The 23,434-nt window shown below is 31.9% G+C and overlaps 1 protein-coding gene across 2 annotated transcripts in view; it reads left to right on the forward strand.

Moving 5' to 3' along the window:
* LOC127281042 (josephin-2) overlaps positions 1-23,434 on the forward strand; it is a 131,868-nt gene that overhangs the window by 2,096 nt on the left and 106,338 nt on the right. For both annotated transcript variants that reach the window (XR_007842921.1, XM_051304526.1), the window contains exons 2-3: positions 4,567-4,781; positions 21,571-21,751. Coding sequence is in view for 1 of the 2 variants with exons in the window: in XM_051304526.1 (XP_051160483.1) it covers positions 4,567-4,781; positions 21,571-21,751 (396 nt within the window). In the remaining variant the exon portion in view is untranslated. The remainder of the gene's footprint in view (positions 1-4,566; positions 4,782-21,570; positions 21,752-23,434) is intronic.

A 23,434-nucleotide genomic window follows, 5' to 3' on the forward strand; every position in this document is an offset into this window, starting at 1 on the left:
ATACTTTTTTTCGTAACATGTTTTTAAAATTTTAACCCGAAAAAGGGTTATTTTGCATTCTCATCCCAAAAAAGGGTTATTTTGCAATTTTATGCAATTTTTTACGAATTTTTGGATATATACCTTTAAAATTACTCTATTTTTAAAATGTTACTTATGAACAATTTTTTATGGTTTTTTATTATTATTTATTGTTGTTTTTTAAATTTTTAGTTAGGAACCTATAATATTGTGCCTAATTATAAGTGTCATTGAAATCAATTGTTTTTAACTTAATAATTTTAACATTTCTTATTTTAAAACGAAACATCTTCTATTATATTAAGTTAACAAATTTCCAGAAGCGACACCGTGACCTCGACACTGTCCTTGGAAAATCTATTTTCACTTATTTTCAAATAAATCAAAGCCATATGCTTTTAGAAAATCTTACATACTTTTTTTAGGGTTCCGTACTCGGTTCGGAACCCTATTAATATCGGTTTTTTTGAAATCGTGTACCCCCCCCCTAGCGGCCACATAAATTTATCTGGAGGGCTGAAAATTAGTACACATATGTATTTTCGCGTGTAGATTACAGGAAAATTATAGCGAACTTGATTGGAATTGATTAACATAGCGTTGTCAAGGAAAAACCATGAATTTTTACGAAAAATGCCTAAAAATGACTATGTACCCCCCCCCTAGCGGCCACATCTTTTGACATAAAGAGCTCAAATTTGACACACTTACGTATTTTTACGTGAAAATTACAGGAAAATTATAGCGAACTTGATTCGGATCAATTTACATAGCGTTGTCAAGGAAAAATCAAAAATTTCGAAAAAAATAATTTATTCTCCCTAGCGCACACAATATTCAACCCAGACAGATCATATTTAGTATACAAATGTATTTTTACGGGAAAAATACAGGGGAAAAAAAGCGGTCACGATTAGAGTTGATGATTAACTTTTTATCAAGTTTTTCAAGAAAAAATGACAATTTTAGGAAAAAAATGTATTTTTCCACCAAAAACGAACAAAATTTTATTTAAAGGAAATTAAATTTATATATTTTAACGTATTTTTACGTGTAGATTACAAAAAAAATATAGCGAGGATGATTGGAGTTGATTTTTCTGGAATTAATAAACAAATTTTATTTTTTAGATAACTTTCGATTTTTCCTTGACAAGCAGCTACTAGCCTTATATCAATATCTTAAGTTTTATCTCTTTTTGACTTAGAAAGATAAAATTTAATATTCAATATATTTTTAAAATGTAAATACAATAAAAATATTGCGAGTTGAAATAAAATTATGTTTCTTATATTTTTTTAGTAAAATATTTTTTAAAAAATAAAATCGGACAAGTGCGAGTTACACTCGCACTGAAATCGAGGGTTCCGTACTCGAAGCGAACTTATTTGGTATAAAAACAAATGTTTAAAAAATATGTGTTGTATGACAACTAATATAAGTGATACGAAGAGGAACAATTTTCTTGAATTTTACAAAATTGTTCCTTTTTGTATCACTTATATTAGTTGTCATACAACACATATTTTTTAAACATTTGTTTTTATACCAAATAAGTTCGCTTCGAGTACGGAACCCTCGATTTCAGTGCGAGTGTAACTCGCACTTGTCCGATTTTATTTGTAACATATTTTTAAAATTTTAACCCGAAAAAGGGTTATTTTGCATTCTCAACCCAAAAAAGGGTTATTTTGCAATTTTATGCAATTGTTTACGAATTTTTGGATATATACCTTTAAAATCTCTTTATAAAGGTTTATTCTGGATAATAAAAATAAAAACCGATATTTTAAATGGTTTTTCGATTTATTATGAACATTTTTCTAAAAAATTTGCAAAATCTCCATGTGTTTGTGGGGCAATTTACAGCAATATAATATAATATAATATATTATAATATAATATAATTAATATTGTTGTTATAATTATAATAAATTAAAACATTTAATATTTAACAATTGTCATTTCATCCTTCAATGATACTGATTAAAATTAAGATAAATTTTATACAATATTAATAATATATTAATTTGAAACATAAATTATATATATAATATACATAAACTGCAATAACTAAACAACAATAACTACAAGAGGGTGTCCAGCGGTTCTTGAAAAAAGAGTTCAAGGACTTTTCAAGGTTTTCAAGGCCCAAAATAATTTTTTTCAAGGTGCACTTTTAACATAATAACTTCGAAAATATTTTACTATTTATGACTCTCTAAATTTTAATTAGTAAAGTGTCATGTAACAATTCAAATTAGTCAAAATTGTACTAATTTTTAATTATTCTGTAATGAAACTTTGGTACAAAAAATAAAAACTACCAACGACATGTTACACATGACACTAACACCAGCATATCAACAACCGATTCCTATAAAAAATCGATTCTTTGAAATCGATTCTATGATTCAGAGAATCGAGAAGAATGTTTTTTTCAAAAAGTTTATTATGTTTCGCGCTTTTTTCTAGTCATGGTTAGACCAAATGTATTTGAGACTAGAAAATTAAGCTATTATTTTAGAAAATATAAAATATTCAAGGTTTTGCTATAAAATTCAAGTACTTTTCAATGTTTTCAAGGAATTCAAGGTCGCTGGACACCCTGTACAACTATAACCGAGCGAGTGTTAGCGAGCGAGGAATACATCGCTAGTTCAATATAATTTTATTAATGTCATTAGCAAGCACCATTAGCCAAAGATCTAACTTCAAACGCCTGTAACTCTACCATTTTGTAATATTTTTAATTAAAAAAATTATTATACATAGCTTATATTGTTATGTATGTTATGTTTTATTTAAATTCAATAAACTTTACCACTTTCTTGTAAAAAAAATCTTAAAAAACGTGCATTTACACGAGTTTTCCCCCTTAAATACTACACTTTAAGACCCATATGAAGCATTTCACGTGTAATGTCCTAAGTTGAAAAATCGATTTTTTCGAAAAAAACTGAAACCTGAGAAAACTGCCCTGTTGAAAAAACTTGCACAGGATCGTGTACTTTTTTTGAGAAATCAATTTTTTAACTTTGGACATTACACGTAAAATGCCTCATATGCATGTTCTTGTACATATTCTTGTATAAGATATTTGTTCCAATTCCTTTTACATGTTCACTGGCGGCTCTTGTGTCAAAAAAATTATTTTTTGTGACTTTTTTGCAATTTTGAGGGAGATAAAGGGGGGGAGGCAATTTTATAAGTTTTCCTTGCAACCGCCTATTATTTGAATATTTGCTTCCTATACATGCAATAAAAAAAATTTTGTTAGGTTTTAAAATTTTTTTTAATTTTGTCCTTGATTTTCTATAATTAAACATAAATTTGCTATTTTCACCAAAATCGATTGCAAACGAAAGCTGAGGTTTTTTCCTATATATACAAATTTATGTTTAATTATAGAAAATCAAGGTAAAAATTAAAAAATATTAAAAAACAAAATTCACCATTCGAAAAATTTCAAAAAAGTTCAATCTTTTTCAAAATTTTAAAACTTTTTTATTTTGCCTATATGAGTCTTAAATTGTTCGATGTAAGCTTTAATTAAAGCTTAAATAGAAGCCTGTAGCACGTCAGGTTAAGGAGTTAAAAATACTGAAAATCCTCAAAAACACGTTTTTTGGGGGTTTCAACCCCATGTTTTTTCAAATTTTTTTTATCTTAAGCATAATTATGGATCTTAAAGTTTACGGTTTAATTTAAGCCTATTTACCCTTACTTTACTCAAAATCCTGACGTGATTCTCAATTTAGGAACCCGGGATTGTGTTCAACACACAATAATACGTTGGAAACAACTCCGATATCTAAAAAAGTCTTATTTCACTGTGCAACAGAATTTAATTTTTTTTATTTCTGGGATCGCATATGGTAATTCTTACAGGTTTTTTGACACTGAACACGAATTCGAACTCAGAATTGCTCCATCAGCTTAGGTACCTTTTGTCGCGGAGTGTCACAGATTGAGAAAATCGAATCGTGTCAAACAGACGATCATGCATGAAATCGAGTGAGTGCACCGAGAAATCTCGACTCGAATGCAACACCAATATATCTGACGAATATATATATTAATTCATACTAGACTTTTCCCAGTGGACAAAAAACCATGTTCGTTCTAAAAACGTTTTAAGGACGTTTTTAGAACGTTTCATGTCCGCCAAATAATGTTCTGGAACATTTTAAGAACATGGATGTTCAAATAATGTTGCAGAACATTATTTGGTAGACATGAAACGTTTTAAATACGTTTTTAAAACGTTTTTAGAACGAACATGGTTTCTTGACCACTGAGTTATGAACGGTTTAATGACATGCCTAATCTACACTTCTATATTCCTTTACGGATTAAATTAAACTCACTTATCTCTCTACTTGAAGAGCTACAGTGTTATTTATTTACTAACAGAAACTAAGGAAAGTGAGTTGTCAGAATATATTACAAAATATTGTAATACACCGATGAGCCATCTGTTAGGTTCATGAAATCTAATTTTTACTTTAACAGAAAACCCTCGTAACCTTTTCTATGTTACAGGTTAAGGAATTATGTGCTTTACATGCTTTGAACAATTTATTTCAAGAACGTGGCTTCAGCAAACAAGAACTAGACCAAATTTGTTACAGTTTAAGTCCAGATGTATGGATAAATCCTCACAAATCTTTACTAGGTCTTGGAAATTATGACATTAACGTTATTATGGCAGCCTTACAAACAAGAGGCTGTGAAGCTGTTTGGTTTGATAAGCGCAGGTATGATAAGTAATTATAATCAATTTTTTGAATGAAATACTTATCTCTAAGAAGACACTCTGACTCTGGTGTAATTCAAAGTCAGTTTGATCAGTTGTAATTTCAAAATCAGGATTAAGTCAGAAATTTAACTAGACTGCGGAGGTAGTAAATTTTGAACTCATCCAGACTAGTAGTTTGAAAATAGTTACTTTCTCAATATGTCTTTAACGTTACAAGTATACTGTTAGAAAGATAAAAAAAAATAAGCGATTTTCTCATTTATTTGATAAATAATGGAATTAAATAATTTATTCAGCAATTTTTCATGATATATTAAGTAATATTTCATGTGACATTTCTAATTTTTTCAAAACTAGGGCAAACCGACCAGGTGTTAATTTCTCTGAATTGGTCAAACTTTAAAATATGTTACAAATTTGAAAAGACTATATTAAGAATACCTTATTTCCTCACTTTAACATTTTTTAATTGTGTTTGTGCAATTTTATAAACAAAAGTTTGTTTCTTCGATTCCGCTAGAAACTTTTGTAAAACAGTTCATAAGTGAGAAAATCTTGTAATGTTTGTTAAAATTTTTTTTAAGTTTAAAAGGTGCATACCTCAGTTAAATTTATCGCCATATTATTTAATGATTTTACGAAGCATTTTTTTATACAGGTGTTAATTGTCAAAATGTTAATCTAGAATAATGCATGTATTGTATGTATTATAGTCAATGATATTTTTCATTTAGAATAAAACTGACGCATGCGCAGTTCTACAAAGTCTTTTAAACAGTATGATAATTTTCTTAAACGTGTATTCGAAATTTATCAAGAATCATCAGTCAGTTGGGGTAAATGGGGACAAGAGGTTTTGGAGCTTAATTTACAGTTTTAAAATTAAGTTCAACGTCAATATTTTAACCTCAGATCACCTGCAAGAGGTTTTGAGTATTGCCAAGCTTTTATCTTGACAATTGGCAGCAAGATAAAAACAGTTATCGCTCAATGCATAAAAACTTGAAAATCAAAGTTAAACAGTTTCAGTATTTTGTCTCGCCTTTCAAAGAAAACAGACTTAAAAATCATACCAAATTTTTTTCTTATTCCTTATTACTCCTATAACAGAAATTTAATTGAATTTTTCATTTTTATCAATTTGGTTAATAATGACAAGCTGTCCCCATTTACCCTGAGTTTTCAAATTTGTGGGGTAAATGTGGACAGCTTGTCATTATTAACCAAATTAACAAAAATCAAAAATTCAAGTGAATTTCTGTTATGGGAGTCATAAGGAATAAGAAAAAAATTTGGTATGATTTTTAAGTCTCTTTTTTTTTAAATGCGAGACAAAATACTGAAATAAAAAAAAATAAAAAAATTTCAATTGGTTTAACTATTATATATCTACTACAACTTTTTTCAAGTTTTTTCATCCCCTAATACTGTAATATACTTAAGGAAACTTTTTTCTTAAAACTTTCTTAGAAACTATGCTGTCCCCATTTACCACAAATTTTATGAAATTTTCTAAATCTTGGGGTAAATGGGGACAGTCAGTTTCATGCGTTTAAAGCTTATCTAAATTTCTTTCTGATGCATAAAATTAATCCTGGGAACGTAAATAACAAGTTAAAAAAAATAAACCTGCAAAAATTACCTTTTAAAGGAAGAAACTTACGTAATTTGTGAAAAATAGCGATTTTGTCCCCATTTACCCCAACTGACCTTATTTCTTTCATTGTATAATAATAATTATTAGCTAAAATTTTCTTAATACGTCTCAAACATTTTATCATACACATAATAAAATTGATTGAAAATCTTAAAAGAAACGTTAGTAAATCAAATAAATATTGCAATTATCCACTTTCGTCCAATGGCTCAATTCCACCGAAGGCGTTGGACAAAACTATTTGTTTCATAATAAATTAAATATATTTAAATGAAATTTAATCCTATCTTTTTATTTCCCTTATCGGGAAGATTGTTTATTTATTTTTTATATTTAATGACGTTTTCCTTTCTTTTAATTATCTAGACAAATAAAAATAATGAACTGGCCGGTTTGCCTCAGGAGTGGAGCAAACCGGCTAGTTTGCAAATTTTTTTAAAATTGATGCAGCTATTATAAAAGGTTTTTCATTAGTTTGTTTAGTTACTAGAGCTTGTTAACATGGCCGGTTTGCCCCAGTCTCCCCTAATTATTATATTAAATTAGTTATCAACCCAGGTGCGAGTTGGCGGTCAGCCCCAAGTTGGGCCAACCATGTGCTCAGTCGGCCCACCTTGGGCAGTCAGAGGACAGGCCAACTAGCGAATTGATAACTTCAACTGACATGGGGTCGACTTGGTTGGCCCAACTATGGGTACCCAATTCAGGCCAACTGTGGCTGCCCTAGTTAGGCCAACCGTTGGAGACGACGGTCGGCAGCCACAGTTGGGCCAACTTGGGCTGCCCTAGTTTTGCCGACTGTTAAGGACGACGGTCGGCAGCCATAATTGGGCCCACTATGGTAAAGATTGTCGGCCCACCTATGGCAGCCAAAGGTCGGGCCAACTAGCGAATTTAATACGTCAACCGACCTATGGTCGACTCAGTTGGCCCAACTATGGCTGCCAAAGGTTGGCCGACCTTGGCATTAAAATTTTTGCCGACCAATAAAAAATAGAATATAAAAATTTGTTATACGAATAACATATATTAGTAATTATTCTAAATTCATCATACAATTATTTTAGGTATTTAAACACTAAACGCAATCTTATACATACATACATTTTAAAAATATTTATCGCTCGCAAGGATCGAACCCGCAACCTAACGCACCGAAATCTAACACGCTATCCATTACCCTATGCTTACATGAGAGTCTAAGGAAAAATTAGTCTCATAAGTTGCATCTTCAAAGAAATTTAGCCGACCATTAAGAAGTGGGTTTCTTACTATTTTGGCTGCGACAGTTTTATTAATCACCATTTTGTTTAAAGTATATCCCAACTGTGATTGCTAAATCACAAGTCATGTCAACTGACGATCCCATAGTCGGCCCAACTAGGGCGACCAAGGTTGACCCAACTGTGACTGTCCAAGTCATGCCGACCATTGTCCCTCATAGTTGTCCCAACTAGGGCTGCCGCCCGTCGTGCCCGATAGTTAGCCAAACTATGGCAGCCACAGTTGGCCTGACTATGGGGGACTATGCCGACTGTATTTTTAGAAATTTTAAATAAAAATAAAAATTTTAATTATCATAAATCAATATAATAATAATTAATATTATAGTATTAACAAAATAATTCATAAAAAAAATTACCTATTTCAAATTATTTAATAAATATTCTATTTTATAATAAAATAATAATGAACAATTTATTTCATATCGAATCACTTTGGCGTTGGAAAAAATTATTATAAAAATAAAACTTTTTTAGATAAGAAAATTAGTCAATTTGAAATAAATTTTGCTTTTAAATTATCATGTATCATGACCATAGTTCCCCATAGTCGACCCAACTGTGGGTGCCCTAGTCATGCCGGCCATTGTTTTCCATAGTTGGCCAAACTAAGGCAGCCAAGGTTGGTCATAATTATTAAATATGAAAAAACCAAAAACATACGTTCAAACTTCTTAAAAAAATTTAAAACTTGTTTTTAAAATCTTTCGTTCACATAGAAGACATAGTCATCTATAACGCAGGTTTACAAATTTAAAACTTTTTTTGGTCAATCGAACGAAACATTTTTTTTCGATTAATATGTGTTTTTTGTGTAAGAAAAACATATTTTGGATTTTTTTTCCTTCGTGCAATTTTGTTGAATCTAAAAAAACACATTTTTGAGGTGTGACGTCACTTAAATTCACCTGTAGGAAAATCAGCTAGTCTAAATATAATAAATAATATACCGTTGGAAAGAAAATGAAATTACCTTTCGAATCGTTGGTAGTAGATTAAAATCCAATAAAAATCAAAGTTCAAATTATCATGCAAATTTTGATGTTTTTTAGATAGTTGTCTAACTTCTGATAATTTTTTCTAATCCAAAAAATAAAAAAAGTTCTTGTTTTAAATTTTTATCATTGTTAGTCTATTTAATTACGAAAATTTTGAGCCCAACTCCCTATATTGAAAATCCCCACATACGATCCTATATATTAGGATTCGATAAAATTTCCCAGAAAAAGAACTATAAAATCTTTGAATTTTAGAGGAATTTTCATAGGATCCCACATAAATTCGTATAGGAAAGTGAAACAGGATTTAATCTAGGAAATGACATACAAAAGTTTGATAAACTAAACATATTAACACTTATCATTTTATGCGTCGCTGCCATATTAATAATAATATATGGCATTATAAATTATTAAACATTTTATACCTTTCTTTATGGGTGCAAAAAAATATAATAATAATAATTTTTTTTCGTTCAGTTTTTATTTTGAAAATGGTTCTATAGATTAGATTTTATTTTCTCCATAGAGTATTTTTACAAAGTTTTACAATTTTTTCTGTCCCACATGTTGCAAAAAAATAAATAATTTACAAACATGTACAATTCATCTTTCAATTTTTTTCTACATTACAATAATTCTAAAAAAATATATTTGAACATCTTTAAGAGGTTACACGTCTTTGAAATTTTAAAAAAATCAAACAATTTAGTTTTTGCTTAAAGCGAGTATAGTTCACTTACCACACTACAATTTCATTGATTATAACGTACTAATCACTATAATGATAAATCACTAACTAAATAAGTTTCACGAAAATAAACAAAGACAATTACAAGTTTCTAATATTTATATTTACTTAAATTATAATGATCTTATATATGACATTAAAAGGATATATTAAACGGTTCTTGTTTTTAATAAATTTTAAATATCTTTATTTTTCTTCGTTGTTGCTTCTTTTATTTAACTATTAAAAAAATATATTTCATTTTATTTATTAAAATGAAAAATATTAAAATATTATATTTCATTTTATTTACTAAAATATATTTCATATATTACATTTTTTTTAATTGAATTAAAATAGAAATATAATCAATCATTTTAACAGAAAATATATTTTTTTCTTTGCCATCATAAAAATGATTCATGCATTTAAAAATATTAAAAAAAACAATAATTATCATGGAAATAAAAATATATATTTTAAATTTGACGCATGCGCATAACCATAAATTCGTTTCGCTTCTATGGTGGTGACATCTGCACCTTTTACCTGAAACTAAACTTATAGTCTCCCATTTTTCAGTGGAAGTGCCTCAAGAGTGAAGAAAACGGACCTTCTTCTTCTTCTTCTTCTTCTTCTTCTTCCTTGTTTAGTGGCCTTTTGCATAGCATACAGCCATAACTATGTGTGAACATAGTCAAGTCTTATATGCACTGATATGCAACTACATTCTAAATATTTATCGTATATGATCAAACCAAAAATTAAATTGAAAAAATAGGTTGTCAATTAAATAGATTGTATATGGGTAAACAAAAAAAAACCAAAAAAATATTAAAAAGGAGCAAACCAAAGAAAAAATAAAAAAAAGAAAGGGTGAAAATGAAAGGAATAAAACCAAAAATTGAAATCAGACAGTGATCGACACCAAACATCAGTATATTGCCGCAGACCTAGATTACTCAGTTCACCCGGGCGGAAAGCAACCAAGATGCAGGCATAGATTAATGTCTGTGACAGAATAGGGGAAAAAACAAGAATAACCAAGCAAAATAATTTAAACAGCAAAAAAAAATAATACGAGAAAGCCAACTAAAAAATAATAAATAAATAAATTAAACAGGGTTTAACTAAGTGCAGGTAAGGTGAAAGTAATCATACCAAAATAATCAATTCAATGCCTAGCAATCCAAATTGTTTATTTACTGTATACACTCAAATTGGTGTGTCAGACATAGAGAGAAAAGTTGGAGTGTATTGTATTTAACATATATACATTTATTATAACTAGCAAAAGAAGAAAAGAAATTAATAAAATAAAAAAAAACATGAAAGCATAAAATTGCTTCCGAGACTAAATCACTATTCTCTGAGTACCCCTTCCCAAAAATCGGCTAAGAGACTCAATAAAGTCCAAACCTGGGTCGAACGCGGCCTCATAGAGATCAAAATGCTCAGGGTCAGTCACACCCCTCCTATGGAACAGAAACCCAAAAAATTCAGGTCTGCCTGGAGATAATATAGGGCACTCAGCAAGGAGGTGGAACAAGCTTCTACTTTCTGCGCCACACGGACATGTAAGATCAATCCGCCAACCTAATCGCTCAAAGAGTTCGGAACAGATGATCACCAAACGGGAAGATCTGATCCCAACAAACCACGGTCGCTTCGAATTATACGTAATTCTTGAAAAACACCCGTCTCCCTTGGGCCTGTTTCCAAATAGAGGCCATGCCTGCTGTATCTCATGACGAAATTTCGAGTCACATATTTTCAGTACATCTAAACTTGGCAATCCAAATTGATTCTTAAAAGGAGTACTAGCAGCCAATTTGGCGATCCGATCAGCAATCTCGTTACCCGAAATTCCAGCATGAGAGGGAATCCACAGAAAGGAGACAGAGAGCCCCAAAGATCTAATTTCAGACAAGAGAACCAAGATTCTATAGATCAGCTGAGAGGAAGGTTCAGAATAAGAACTATTCTTGAGCTCTCTGAGAATCCACTTAGCATCCGATAATACTAGGGAATTACTTATCATGGTTCTTCTTATATGGAGAAGAGCAGAAAGAAGGGCATACGCCTCAGCCGAGTGAGCAGACAAATGGTCCTGCAAAGCCACACCGAACCTGAAGTCAATGCTTGGGATATAGAATGCACTCCCACCAAGAGGGAAGTCACCAGGAATCAAAGAGCCATCCTTGTAAACCGCAGTGTGAGACGGGTACTTCTCATGAACAATAGAATCCACAGCACATTGATGTGAAACGCCATCCTCCAATCTTTCCTGGAACAGATCCAAGTGTATGTCGTGTTCTTCAATAATGGAATCCCAAGATAAATCAAAATCAGCCGGTCTATTCATTCGGTAAGAAGCATTCAAAAACTCCAGCATCTCCAGGTATACTCTCAGAAGAGGTGATCGAGCAATAGTTTTTGGCATCCGACAAGAGTTCAATCTCTGAGCGAGCAGCTGCAACCTTGGAATAAGCGGGTTAAATCGCCAACTATAATGGCGAATAATGAAGCGTTGCGTGAGCATCTCGCGTCTAAAAGACAAAGGAGGCTCCGCTGCCTCAGACAGAAGCACAACAATAGGAGTAGAACTCATAACTCCAAGAGCGACTCTAAGGGCGGCGCATTGAGCCCTATCGAGCATCTGTAGAGCAAATCGATTAGCAGAACCAAACAACTGACAACCCCACTTCAAATACGCTCGAACAAGACTCTTGTATACAATAAGGGCCAAGAAGGGACCAGCTCCACAAGTAACCCTAGTAATGACCTTGAGAACATTTATGGCCTTGTTGGCTTTAGCCACATTCTCCTTGATGTGGGAAATCCAAGAAAGACGAAAATCAAGAATAATGCCGAGATACTTAAGTTCAGATGAGCCCACAACGTTCAAATCCTCAACAACAATCGAAATCTCCCTTGGATTGATAGATTTAGACGAAAAAGGGCACATAACACACTTAAAAGGGGAGATTGTAAATCCCAACTCTCGCAAGCGGTTCGAGACAGGGGTGATTTCCTCCCCCAAAAGCTCCACTGCCTCCTGCAGGTCATCACCCTGAGCGTACAGAAGATCATTCGCATACTGCGCCGCCTTTACTTGCAACGGAAAAGAGGTACCCAAATCTGCAAGGTATATGTTGAATAAAAGCGGGGAAAGCACTCCTCCCTGTGGTACTCCAACACCACAGCTTCTCCCAGTGGGGGAGCTCAGGAAAAAAAGCTCTCTGCGCTCTGTAAGAGCAGCAACAAAATTGATGATGCAGCCAGGAACATTCAACTTTTTTAGTTTTTCGTTGAGAATCAAGGGTCGTACATAGTTGAAAGCGCCTTTTATATCAACTGCCAGAGCCAAAGTAATTTTAGCCCTTCCAAAACTCTGCAAGATGTCTGTAGTGACGGTAGCCACACAATCTATGGACGAACGCTTACGTCGGAAACCAAATTGAAAGTTGAGAACTATGATGCGAGCCTTCACAAAGTGTTCCAGTCTTCGATGAACCATCCGTTCCATTAGTTTACAGAGAGTGGAAGTCAGAGAGATAGGGCGATAGCCACTTCCCCAGGCTTAGGAATAAAAACCACTCTAGTGCGTCTTCAAGCATCTGGAAATGTTGACCCGAGATAGAATTTATTAAACAAAGAGAGACAGAATGCCTGAGCAACCAAAGGGAGAGCCCGAATCCATTCCTGTGTAACATAGTCAATGCCAGGAGTTGTCTTAGCCTTTCCCTTTGACATCGCAGCACGAAATTCCGAAGTTGAAAACGGTGAATTTAATGAATCCGTCTCATCAACCAAGGGGATGCGGGGATTAGTACTTGGGGGAATTTCCTCACATACCAGTTCATCCTGAAGCCTCTTGATCTCTGGAGTAACAATGGAAGAATCTCGATATCGGGGACCACTTGGACCACTTCTGAGAAATTTAACAACAGACCAAATCTTGGATAGCCCAAGATCAGGAGTCAGGTCCTCGCACATCGACCTAAAGGAATCCCTTTTTTTGTTACGTAAAAACCACTTAACCTCCAAGTCAACGTGCTTGTCTGGGTCAACGTGATGAGCGTTGAAATCGCCGCAGATAATTGGAAAGGACGAAGAACGTACTAAAACAAAAAGAGTCAGCCAATCACCATAATCGGTCGCTAGGTTAGGGGGACAATAGATCAGACATAAAGGGATGTTTCCCAAACGAGAACTGATGTTAATCACTACCAAGTCCAATTCGCCACCACAAAGAATCGGAGTGGAGATAGATTCGACCCTCAAACCATCTCTAGTCAGTATCATTACACCTCCCCCTCTTCCCACGATACGATCAGCCCTGTGCACTGTATAGCCAAAGATGTTGAAAGTTAACTCTCGTGTAAGCCAGGTCTCAGTGATGCACAAAACGTCCAGTTGATGTGTATGTAGAATTGATTCGACCTCAGTCTTCCTGTGTACCACGCTGCGGGCATTCCATAAACCCATTTTTAAATTATTGAGCGACATATTAAAACGATCAACTGACCAAACAAATTATAAAATATTCAAATAAACCGATTGGGGACGAGACGAGCCACCAAACTTATAAATCTATTTCCTCCATGGAAGTGTTCTTGGAAGATTCAGCCGATTTCGTAAACAGTGCCGAAAGGAATTTCTCACTCGAAGAAGAAGAAGATTCCAAGGTTGCCAAATTCTTAGAAGAAGTAGACGGTCGGGAAGAATGCCCAGCTTCAATCTGCAAATCAGATTGTGGACTAGCAAGAGAAAGTCTTTGCAAATTACGTATGATGGCTGCAGGAAATCGAGGCCTAAAGATACCTTGAGACTCAAGAAAAGATTCAGCCTCATCAAATTCACAGGTATTTTCATATCTAATTCTCATGATCTCATATTCAAAAACGTATACTGGACATTCCCTGGAGGAAACAGCATGTGCACCTCCACAATTCGAACAGAGAGCTGCCCTAAGCTTGTTGTGACATTTATCGGCTTCATGAAAATCAGCACAGAAATCGCAAATTGGCCTAGAACTCCTACATTGACCGAGCACGTGACGAAATCTCTGGCAGAAAAAACATCTTCTAGGAGGCGGAATTATAGGGGTTACAGCACATGCAATATTTGCAATGTATATATTCTTAGGGATAGTAGTACTCGAAATGGTTAATTCAACAGTTTCTGTAGGTGTTTTGTCAACAGGATCATTGCTAGATGTAGCAAATCCCACTGTTCTTCTACGTATCTCCAACACTTGCGGACGAAAAGAACGATCCAAGAGGTCAAATATTTCATAAGCACCGATCTCCACATCGACTTCTCTAACCAATATCTTGCGTCTAAAAAGTGAAGCTGGAATGAAGGCTTTATAGCCCTTTACACAAAGAATTAGAGAATCTACCAAAATATTAGCATCACGCCAATTGTCACAGAAATCCTTTAGTTTGTTCTGTCCGCTAGGAGTGATTCGCTTTTTGCCAGAAATGATTTTCCCTATAAGGATGCCTATGGCAATCTTTTTAAGTTTCCCTACATTTTTCCCTGGTAATGACGACTCTATAAGAACAATAAAAGGCGGAGAGGAATCAGGGGAAAATTTCTCAGATACCTCGGAGAACTCTCTTCTCCAGAGATAATATTTATTAGTATCATTCCCTAGACCATAGGAGCAAGAGAGATCAACCGTTTCATCTGAAACTTCCTTATGTTGGTCTGTAAAGACGAGACTCTGTGAAGTATTTTCAGACGAAATTGTATTTTCGGATACAGTCATCAATTGGGGAGGTACAAACACAGCATCCTCAGGGCTAGAATTGGAAGTTGACGGCATATTTTGAAAATCCTGCTGCTGTTATTGCCTTCTACTTCTTTTGCTACTTAAAGGACTATTGCTACCGCCAGCATTGTTTTGGACAAGTGCACGCTTTTTCTTGTCACTATTGACATAAGAATGTTTAGCCAAAATATTCGAGGTATGATCTTTTTGCAACCCCTTATCACTTGAACGCACGTTAGAAATGGAAGGATTCTTAGAAAGATCAGCAGAACCATGCGGTGAAGCCATGTTCGGTTGTTGAATAAAAAAAAACTAAAAAAAAAAACAAAAAGCGGATATAAATTCGGTGGAATTAATTAATAATTTATTATATTAATTAATTAATCAAATTAAGAAATATTATATATTGGTATCTAATATTTATACTGAATAAATTGAAGACGAGGCAAGTCTCGTCCCCAAACAAATTAGACAATTAGCAAATCATAATATCACAATACACTAAACTATACAACATCAATTAAAAGCTCCACAAAAAAAACAAAAGTAAAAAGAATTTTAAATTCTCTTTAAATTGAGAGAGAAAAAAAAGTTTCCTTTTTCTTTATTTCTTCAAAGTTTTTCCCTTTCAAAATTACTTGTTTAAAAGAATAGTTGAGTTCAATTTAATTTAAAATAATTTCGCAGGTGAAAATAATAAATTCAAATTCAGCAAGAACACAAATATCGAAAAATAATCCAGTGTAGAATAATATATGAGAAACACAACAATAGGAAGAATGGGCGATGATTCATAGTTTGTGTATACCAGAATAAAAAAATTCCTCCAGTAATAATGGAAAGGCCACTAAACGGATAATTGATATGATTAAAATTAAATTTATCACACAGGGAACTATTTAGTTTAAGATTATTTATTTATTTAAATTGTTTGTTTGAAAAATAGAAAAAAAACACTAAGACCACAATATTTGAAATACACAGTTAAGTGACGTTCATAACGACGCCAACAAGCAAGAAACATAAACGTGACCGAACACTAATACGGTTCAAATCGAACTCCCGAAAAGGGACCTAATGAGACAAAACAGAATTATACAGGAAAGGCGTTTAAAGTTGAACGATCTGATTAGCTGAGACGCGTCAGCGAAAATCAGCCTTACTACCTTACTACTACATCGTTCCTACGTCTCACGGATTCTACAAGTATACTAGTAGTAGTGATGGTGGGGATGGTTTCCGTAGTCCGTGCTGGAACGCGATTGACATGGTTACACTACCGTCCGAAATTGTGCGAACTCTGCTTTTTCAACAACTATAAAACTGTTCAAATCTTCAAAAATATTAAAACTAAAATTTTTTCCTCTTTATTTTATTAAAGTTAATAAAATTCTGAAAGAAATGACACCTTGACAAAGAGAATATGTTAATTTTTCAATTAGATATCTAAGAAAAACCCAATTTTCAATGTTTTTACTATTTTTGCTTCCTCGTGGAGGAAGCTATGTAGTCCTTTCGTTTATAAACTTTTTAAAAATGGTGAAAACAAATTTTCCTCTATATAGAAACATGTTATATGAGATCCTGATCAATTGTCCGGATGTATGTATGTGTGTGTGTATGTGTGTGTGTGTGTGTGTGTGTATGTGTGTGTGGATAGTTTTTGTGAACACGATATCTTTAACAGGTTTTAATGGATTTGGGTAAAATTTGGTAGGCTTATTTAACACATTAATCTCTCAAAAATGACGAGAGGATTTTTAAAAATACCCCAAAAAAAAAATTTTATCGTCTTTTTTCCAAAAATTTTTTTTTAATTGAAAAAATTTTTAAATCGAAAAATTTAAGGTAATATATAATATAATCGTCTTCTTTATGTCAAGATGAATCGATTGATATATATAAAGTATAGATTTGATTGAAATTTAAAGAATTAATGAAAGTTAAAAAATCAAAAATTCTCATTTTAGCTAAAAAATGATGTGTTTATTTAAATTCATGTTTATATATGAAATAATTTTATTCCCTGCATTGAAACGAATTGGTTGGTATATATAAAGTATAGATTTGATTTAAAATTTGAGAATTAATAAAAATTGAAAAATCGAAAATTCATATTTTAGCTAAAAAATTTTGTGTTTTTTTAAAATTCAAGTTGATGAATAAAATAATTGTATTCCTTGCATTAAAACGAATCGATTCGTATATATAAAGTTTATGTTACACTCAAAATTAATTAAAATTTTCTTTATTTTTCAAAAAATTTAATTAATTTAAAACATTTTTAACTCGAAATTTTTTAAATCAATCAATTGAATTGGACAAATTCATTGCTTCCTTCACGAGGAAGCGAATTTTTTGCTTCACAAAAAGAGGAAGCATAATGTTTATGAAATAAACATAAAGGACCCCCTCCTTCCCAAGTAGCACGATATATCAACCAGATGTTACGGTGATATCACCGGGGAATGTCACCGTGACATCAGGAAAATGTCAAAATGTCCGCCTTACGGTGATATCACACGGTGACATCGTGGTGATATCATGGTGACATCAAGGTGATATCACAGTCATATCACGGTGATATCATGGTGATATCACCGTGATATCATGTTGATATTTTACAGGGATTTAAAATTTTTTAAAAATTATTATTTTTTACTATTTTTTTTTATTATTTTTATTATTTTTTTTATTTATTATTATTTTCTAAATTATTAAAAATTTTAAGTCCCTGTAAAATATCAACATGATATCACGGTGATATCACCATGATATCACCGTGATATGACTGTGATATCACCTTGATGTCACCATGATATCACCTCGATGTCACCGTGTGATATCACCGTAAGGCGGACATTTTGACATTTTCCTGATGTCACGGTGACATTCCCCGGTGATATCACCGTGACATCTGGTTGATATATCGTGCTACTTGGGTTGTTTTTATTTCTCTGGCAAAAATTAATATTTTTAAACGTTCTTAGGCTCATTGAAATCGTATTTTGTTATGCAATTCAAATTATATAAAACAATTCATGTACACATTCTTCCCTAGCGTATGCAAACCGTGAAAGTTGGCTCATAAAATGTCAAAAAATTGTGATTAATGTTTATATGACAAAAATGATCAGTAAAATGTATAAATTTCAAATTTACTTACATAAATCAGAGAAGTTTAGAATGATATATTTACTTGATTTTTAAACATTATATTTTATTGTAGAATTAAATTTAAATTTTTTGAAATTTTATGAGCCAACTTTCACGGTTTGCATACGCTAGGGAAGAATGTGTACATGAATTGTTTTATATAATTTGAATTGCATAACAAAATACGATTTCAATGAGCCTAAGAACGTTTAAAAATATTAATTTTTGACAGAGAAATAAAAAAAATAGTAAAAACATTGAAAATTGGGTTTTTCTTAGATATCTAATTGAAAAATTAACATATTCTCTTTGTCAAGGTGTCTTTTCTTTCAGAATTTTATTAGCTTTAATAAAATAAAGAGGAAAAAATTTCAGTTTTAATATTTTTGAAGATTTGAACAGTTTTATAGTTGTTGAAAAAGCAGAGTTCGCACAATTTCGGACGGTAGTGTATGTTTAAAGCTTTATTACAAAAAAAGTAATTAGAAAAATATTATTTTTGATATTTCTATATCAAAGAGCAACTCAAATACTATCGACTCGCATATAACCTATGTGATTTCCTCTAAATTTTCTCTCACATTATCTTATGTCAATTCCCCAAGTCAATATCCCATGTACATTTCTTATAAATTTCCTGTATAAAAACATACAAAAATCTTATTTTGCTTAGACAGATAAAAAATTCCTTGGAAAAATCCCATGTCGAATCTCATATGAAAACCCGTGTAAACATATGCCCAAGCAGCACGGTATATCCCCTGAATATTCCTTGAATACCACCGTGGAATATTCCCTTGATCTTCCAGGAAAATCAAAATGTCCGCATCATGGGAATATTCCACAGTGACATTCAGGGTATATTCCAGTGACATTGAGGGTAATATTAAAGGAATATTCCAGTGATATTAAGGGAATATTTCACGGTTATATTGAATTTTTTTTTAAATGTTGAAATAATAGAAATATGTTATAAATTGTTATTTGAATAAGCAGGAAGATTAAAAACACATTTTTAAAAAAAATTCAATGTAACCGTGGAATATTCTCTCAATATCACTGGAATATTTCAACAATATCACCTGAATATCCCCTTAATGTCACTGGAATATTCCATGAATGTCACCGAGGAATATTCCCTCAATGTCACTGGAATATACCCTGAATGTCACTATGGAATATTCCCATGATGTGGGCATTTTGATTTTCCCAGAAGATCATGAGAATATTCCACTGTGGTATTCAACGGATATTCAGTGAATATACCGTGCTGCTTGGGTGATTTCATATGGATTTAAATAAAGGAAACAATATAGGATTTCATATGGGAATTTTCAGTTGAAAACTTTATGCAGATGAATTGCAGTAATATTATTTGATTTTTAATTAAATAATTTTTAATTTTTGAAAACTGCCGTCTGCATAAAGTATTCAACTTAAAATTCCCATATGAAATCCTATATTGTTTCTTTTATTTAAATCCATATGAAATCATGTGTTTACACGGGTTTTCATATAAGATTCGACATGGGATTTTTCCAAGGAATTTTTTATCTGTATAAGCAAAATAAGATTTCACCTAGGATACAATATGCAATTTGACGTAAGAATATTATTATTATTATTATTATTATTATTATTATTATTATTATTATTGGGGAAATTGACATAAAATAATGTGAGAGAAAATTTAGAGGAAATCACATATTTATTCACATGATTTTTCAAATGGAAGTATATATTATAACTCCTATGTCATTTCCTACATTAAATCCTTTTTCACTTTCCTGTACAAATGTGGACGTAAACCGAAAAAAAACTATATAAAATCCTTGAATTTTAGAGGAATTTTTATAGGATCCCATATGGTTTACGTCCACTCGCCCGAATCCATTCGCCCGAAGGCGCATATCCCCGAATATACATATGCCCGAATTTATTCACCCGAATACATTTGCCCGAATCCATTTATCCGAAAACCATTTGCCCGAATATATTCTTGAATATTTGCCTGAAAAAAGTATATTACATATATTCTTACGTGAATATATTCATATTCAAAAAAATAAACACATATTCTTACGTGAATATGTTCATATTAATAATGTCATTTGTATATGTATCATAACAGTTCAACGTCAAAATTTTTGTGCAATCATAATTCCAATTATTCAAAATTACAAGTTCGCATACATATATTACAACTGAGTTTAGGAAGAAATATTAAAGTTGCACCTCGTAAGCAGTGGATCGCATTCCAACGACTTCTTCAAGCTCTAATAAAATACATTATACTTATTTTTGTAATGCCCGAATTTATTAGTTTTCGGGCAAATGTATTCGGGTTAAAATATTTCGGGTATTCAGCATTCGGGCGGGTGGATTCGGGCGAATGACCTGTAATCTTTTTTTCTGGTAAATTTTATCGGATCCTATATGGGGATTTTCAATAGGAAAGTGGAGCACAATCGGATGAAAAATAAAAATCCTACACTAGATTTAGTGAACTAAACAATTTTATCATTTTTAGTAACCTCTCAAGTGATTTCAATCTAAATCTCTTTTGTATTAAAAAATCCATTTCTTTGATAAAAATTTAAATATTACGAAATTGAAGAATTCGACTTTATCAGCAAAGTGACATCTATTAGATGTCATTAAAACTCCTTGGTTCAGAGTTAGGTGTTTCATGTGATAATTATATCGATATGATTTGTCGACAAATAATTATCAATTTTTGAATTAATTTTGATCTGAAAAAATAAGCTGCGTGCTCGAGTACACTGTGCATTCAAAAATTGATAATTATTTGTCGACAAATCATATCGATATAATTATCACATGAAACACCTAACTCTGAACCAAGGAGTTTTAATGACATCTAATAGATGTCACTTTGCTGATAAAGTCGAATTCTTCAATTTCGTAATTTTCAAAAATCTTAATCAGCGATAAATATAGTATTTCTATATAAAATATATCTAAAATTTAAATATTTTTGATTATCATGTGACAACGGTCCACAAATTTATTCTACTTTTTAAAAAAATGTTTTGTGCAATAAATCAATACCAATTTCGTAATTGTAGAAATAAAAAAGAAAACGTTTGTATTATTTAAAGAAACTAGAATGACACTATTATTAGATTAATTTTTAATTCTATCTATTTCTTATTTTTAGAGATCCAACATGTTTGTGTCTTAAAAACATACAAGGTTTTATATTGAATGTTCCAACGGAATATAAATTGGGATTTGTATTACTGCCATTAAAACGACGCCATTGGGTTGCACTTCGAAAAATTCATGGTGCTTTCTACAATTTAGACTCCAAGTTAGATGCTCCTCAACTCATTGGAAAGGTATTGGGAAAGAAAATTATCAACGCGGGCATGGTAGCGCTTTAATGTTTTACACCGTTCACATCAAACATGCCGAACTGGGTGTACAGATTTAAAAAAAATTTACTTCTGTAGTTATGCCTTGTCTTTAATGTTAAGTAAATTTTTAATAAAAAGACAAATAATGTTCCTCAAACTTGCAAAATATTTCTTCGACATTTAAATACTCCAAATGTCAATAAGATTGTACACCCACTAAGGACACGTTTTTTTTAGTTCATTTTATGGTAACTACTGTCGACTTGCAATTTTACGTCTCCAATATTTGCATGAACTTATTAATCTCTTCTTTATTGATAAAAGGACAAATTATAATAAAGGTTTGCAATGAATAAACAAGGTAGAGAATACTGAAACCTCATAATATAATTGACATAATTTTGAACAGGGACGTTTAAAATGTAGAATTTCGATTTCGTTTCGATATTTCTAACGAAACGAAAGAAGACCCTATTGAAAATCCCTGTACAAGAAAATGTACATATTCAGCAGCTTAAGTTGTATAAGTTCTGGTGCAGAAAATATACAAATTTGGGCACCAGAATTTGGAACAAGTTCTTGTATCAGAACTTGTACAAGATCTTGTACAAGAAAATATATTTAATATTTGTATACAAGAAAATATATATGTTCTTGTACATATGCTTGTGCAGGTTCATGTACATTTTCTTGCACCAGATTTGGTACATCTTCTTGTACATGTTCATTTATCTCTTCGTTTGGTAAAAATTAAAAACTTTAAAGACTGCGCAGTTGTTTTCTTAGGATTTTACAGCTGAGCAATAATTTTTAACATTTTCTTGTACAAGATCTTGTATTAGAACTTGTAGAATGTATGTTTGATTTCGATTGGTAAACGGAACGCTACTCTGTCAGATTACTCTTTATAGTAAAAAATTCGAATTCACTTGTTTCAATCAGAGAACCGAAATAATCATTATAAGCTTTGTGTAAGCTTATAGTATAAGCTTAAATTATTATTATTATTATTACGGTAATCTTACATGAAAGCTTACATTAAGACTACACGAAGCTTACAGTAAATTGACTACAATCTTACACTGTAAGCTTACGAATGACGAACATTTGCAACTCACCTTAACCTCACCTCAAGTTTGCTCTGTAAGTTTACGAATCTTAGGTTTAAACTCAAGGGAAGCTTACAGCAAGATATTGTGCTGTGTGGGTATATGGAATTTAAATGTGGGGAATTATTAGTAACTTTAAGATTGATATTATTCAACGATTCAAATCTAATATATTAACGATTATATTATTATGCAAGCTCCGTGGTATGTTCTCAATGAAGTAATTCATCGTAATCTGAAAATAAATACAGTACAAATAGCACCGAAGTTTGCAGGAAGTTAACGGCCATAAATTCGTTAACTTCCCAGAAGTTTTAAATGTCCTCAGGGTTTAAGTTAACATTGTTAACATGCTGGAATTTATAAAGCTAAATTTTCCGAAAGTTTTTTTTAGAAAGTATACATAAATTTTGTAAGAAGTTTTTTCTTATAAATTTAAAAGAAAACAAATTTTTTTTTCAAGATATGTATTTTTATACATCTATACCTTCTCTATAGGGAAATGTAATTAAAAAGTATTACGCAGCCCTAACTTCCATAGAAAATATCTGCGCAT

Source organism: Leptopilina boulardi, unplaced genomic scaffold, assembly GCF_019393585.1.
Source record: "Leptopilina boulardi isolate dan_hultmark-lab unplaced genomic scaffold, ZJU_Lbou_2.1 LbouV2_262, whole genome shotgun sequence".
Classification (NCBI taxonomy): Eukaryota; Metazoa; Arthropoda; class Insecta; order Hymenoptera; family Figitidae; genus Leptopilina; species Leptopilina boulardi.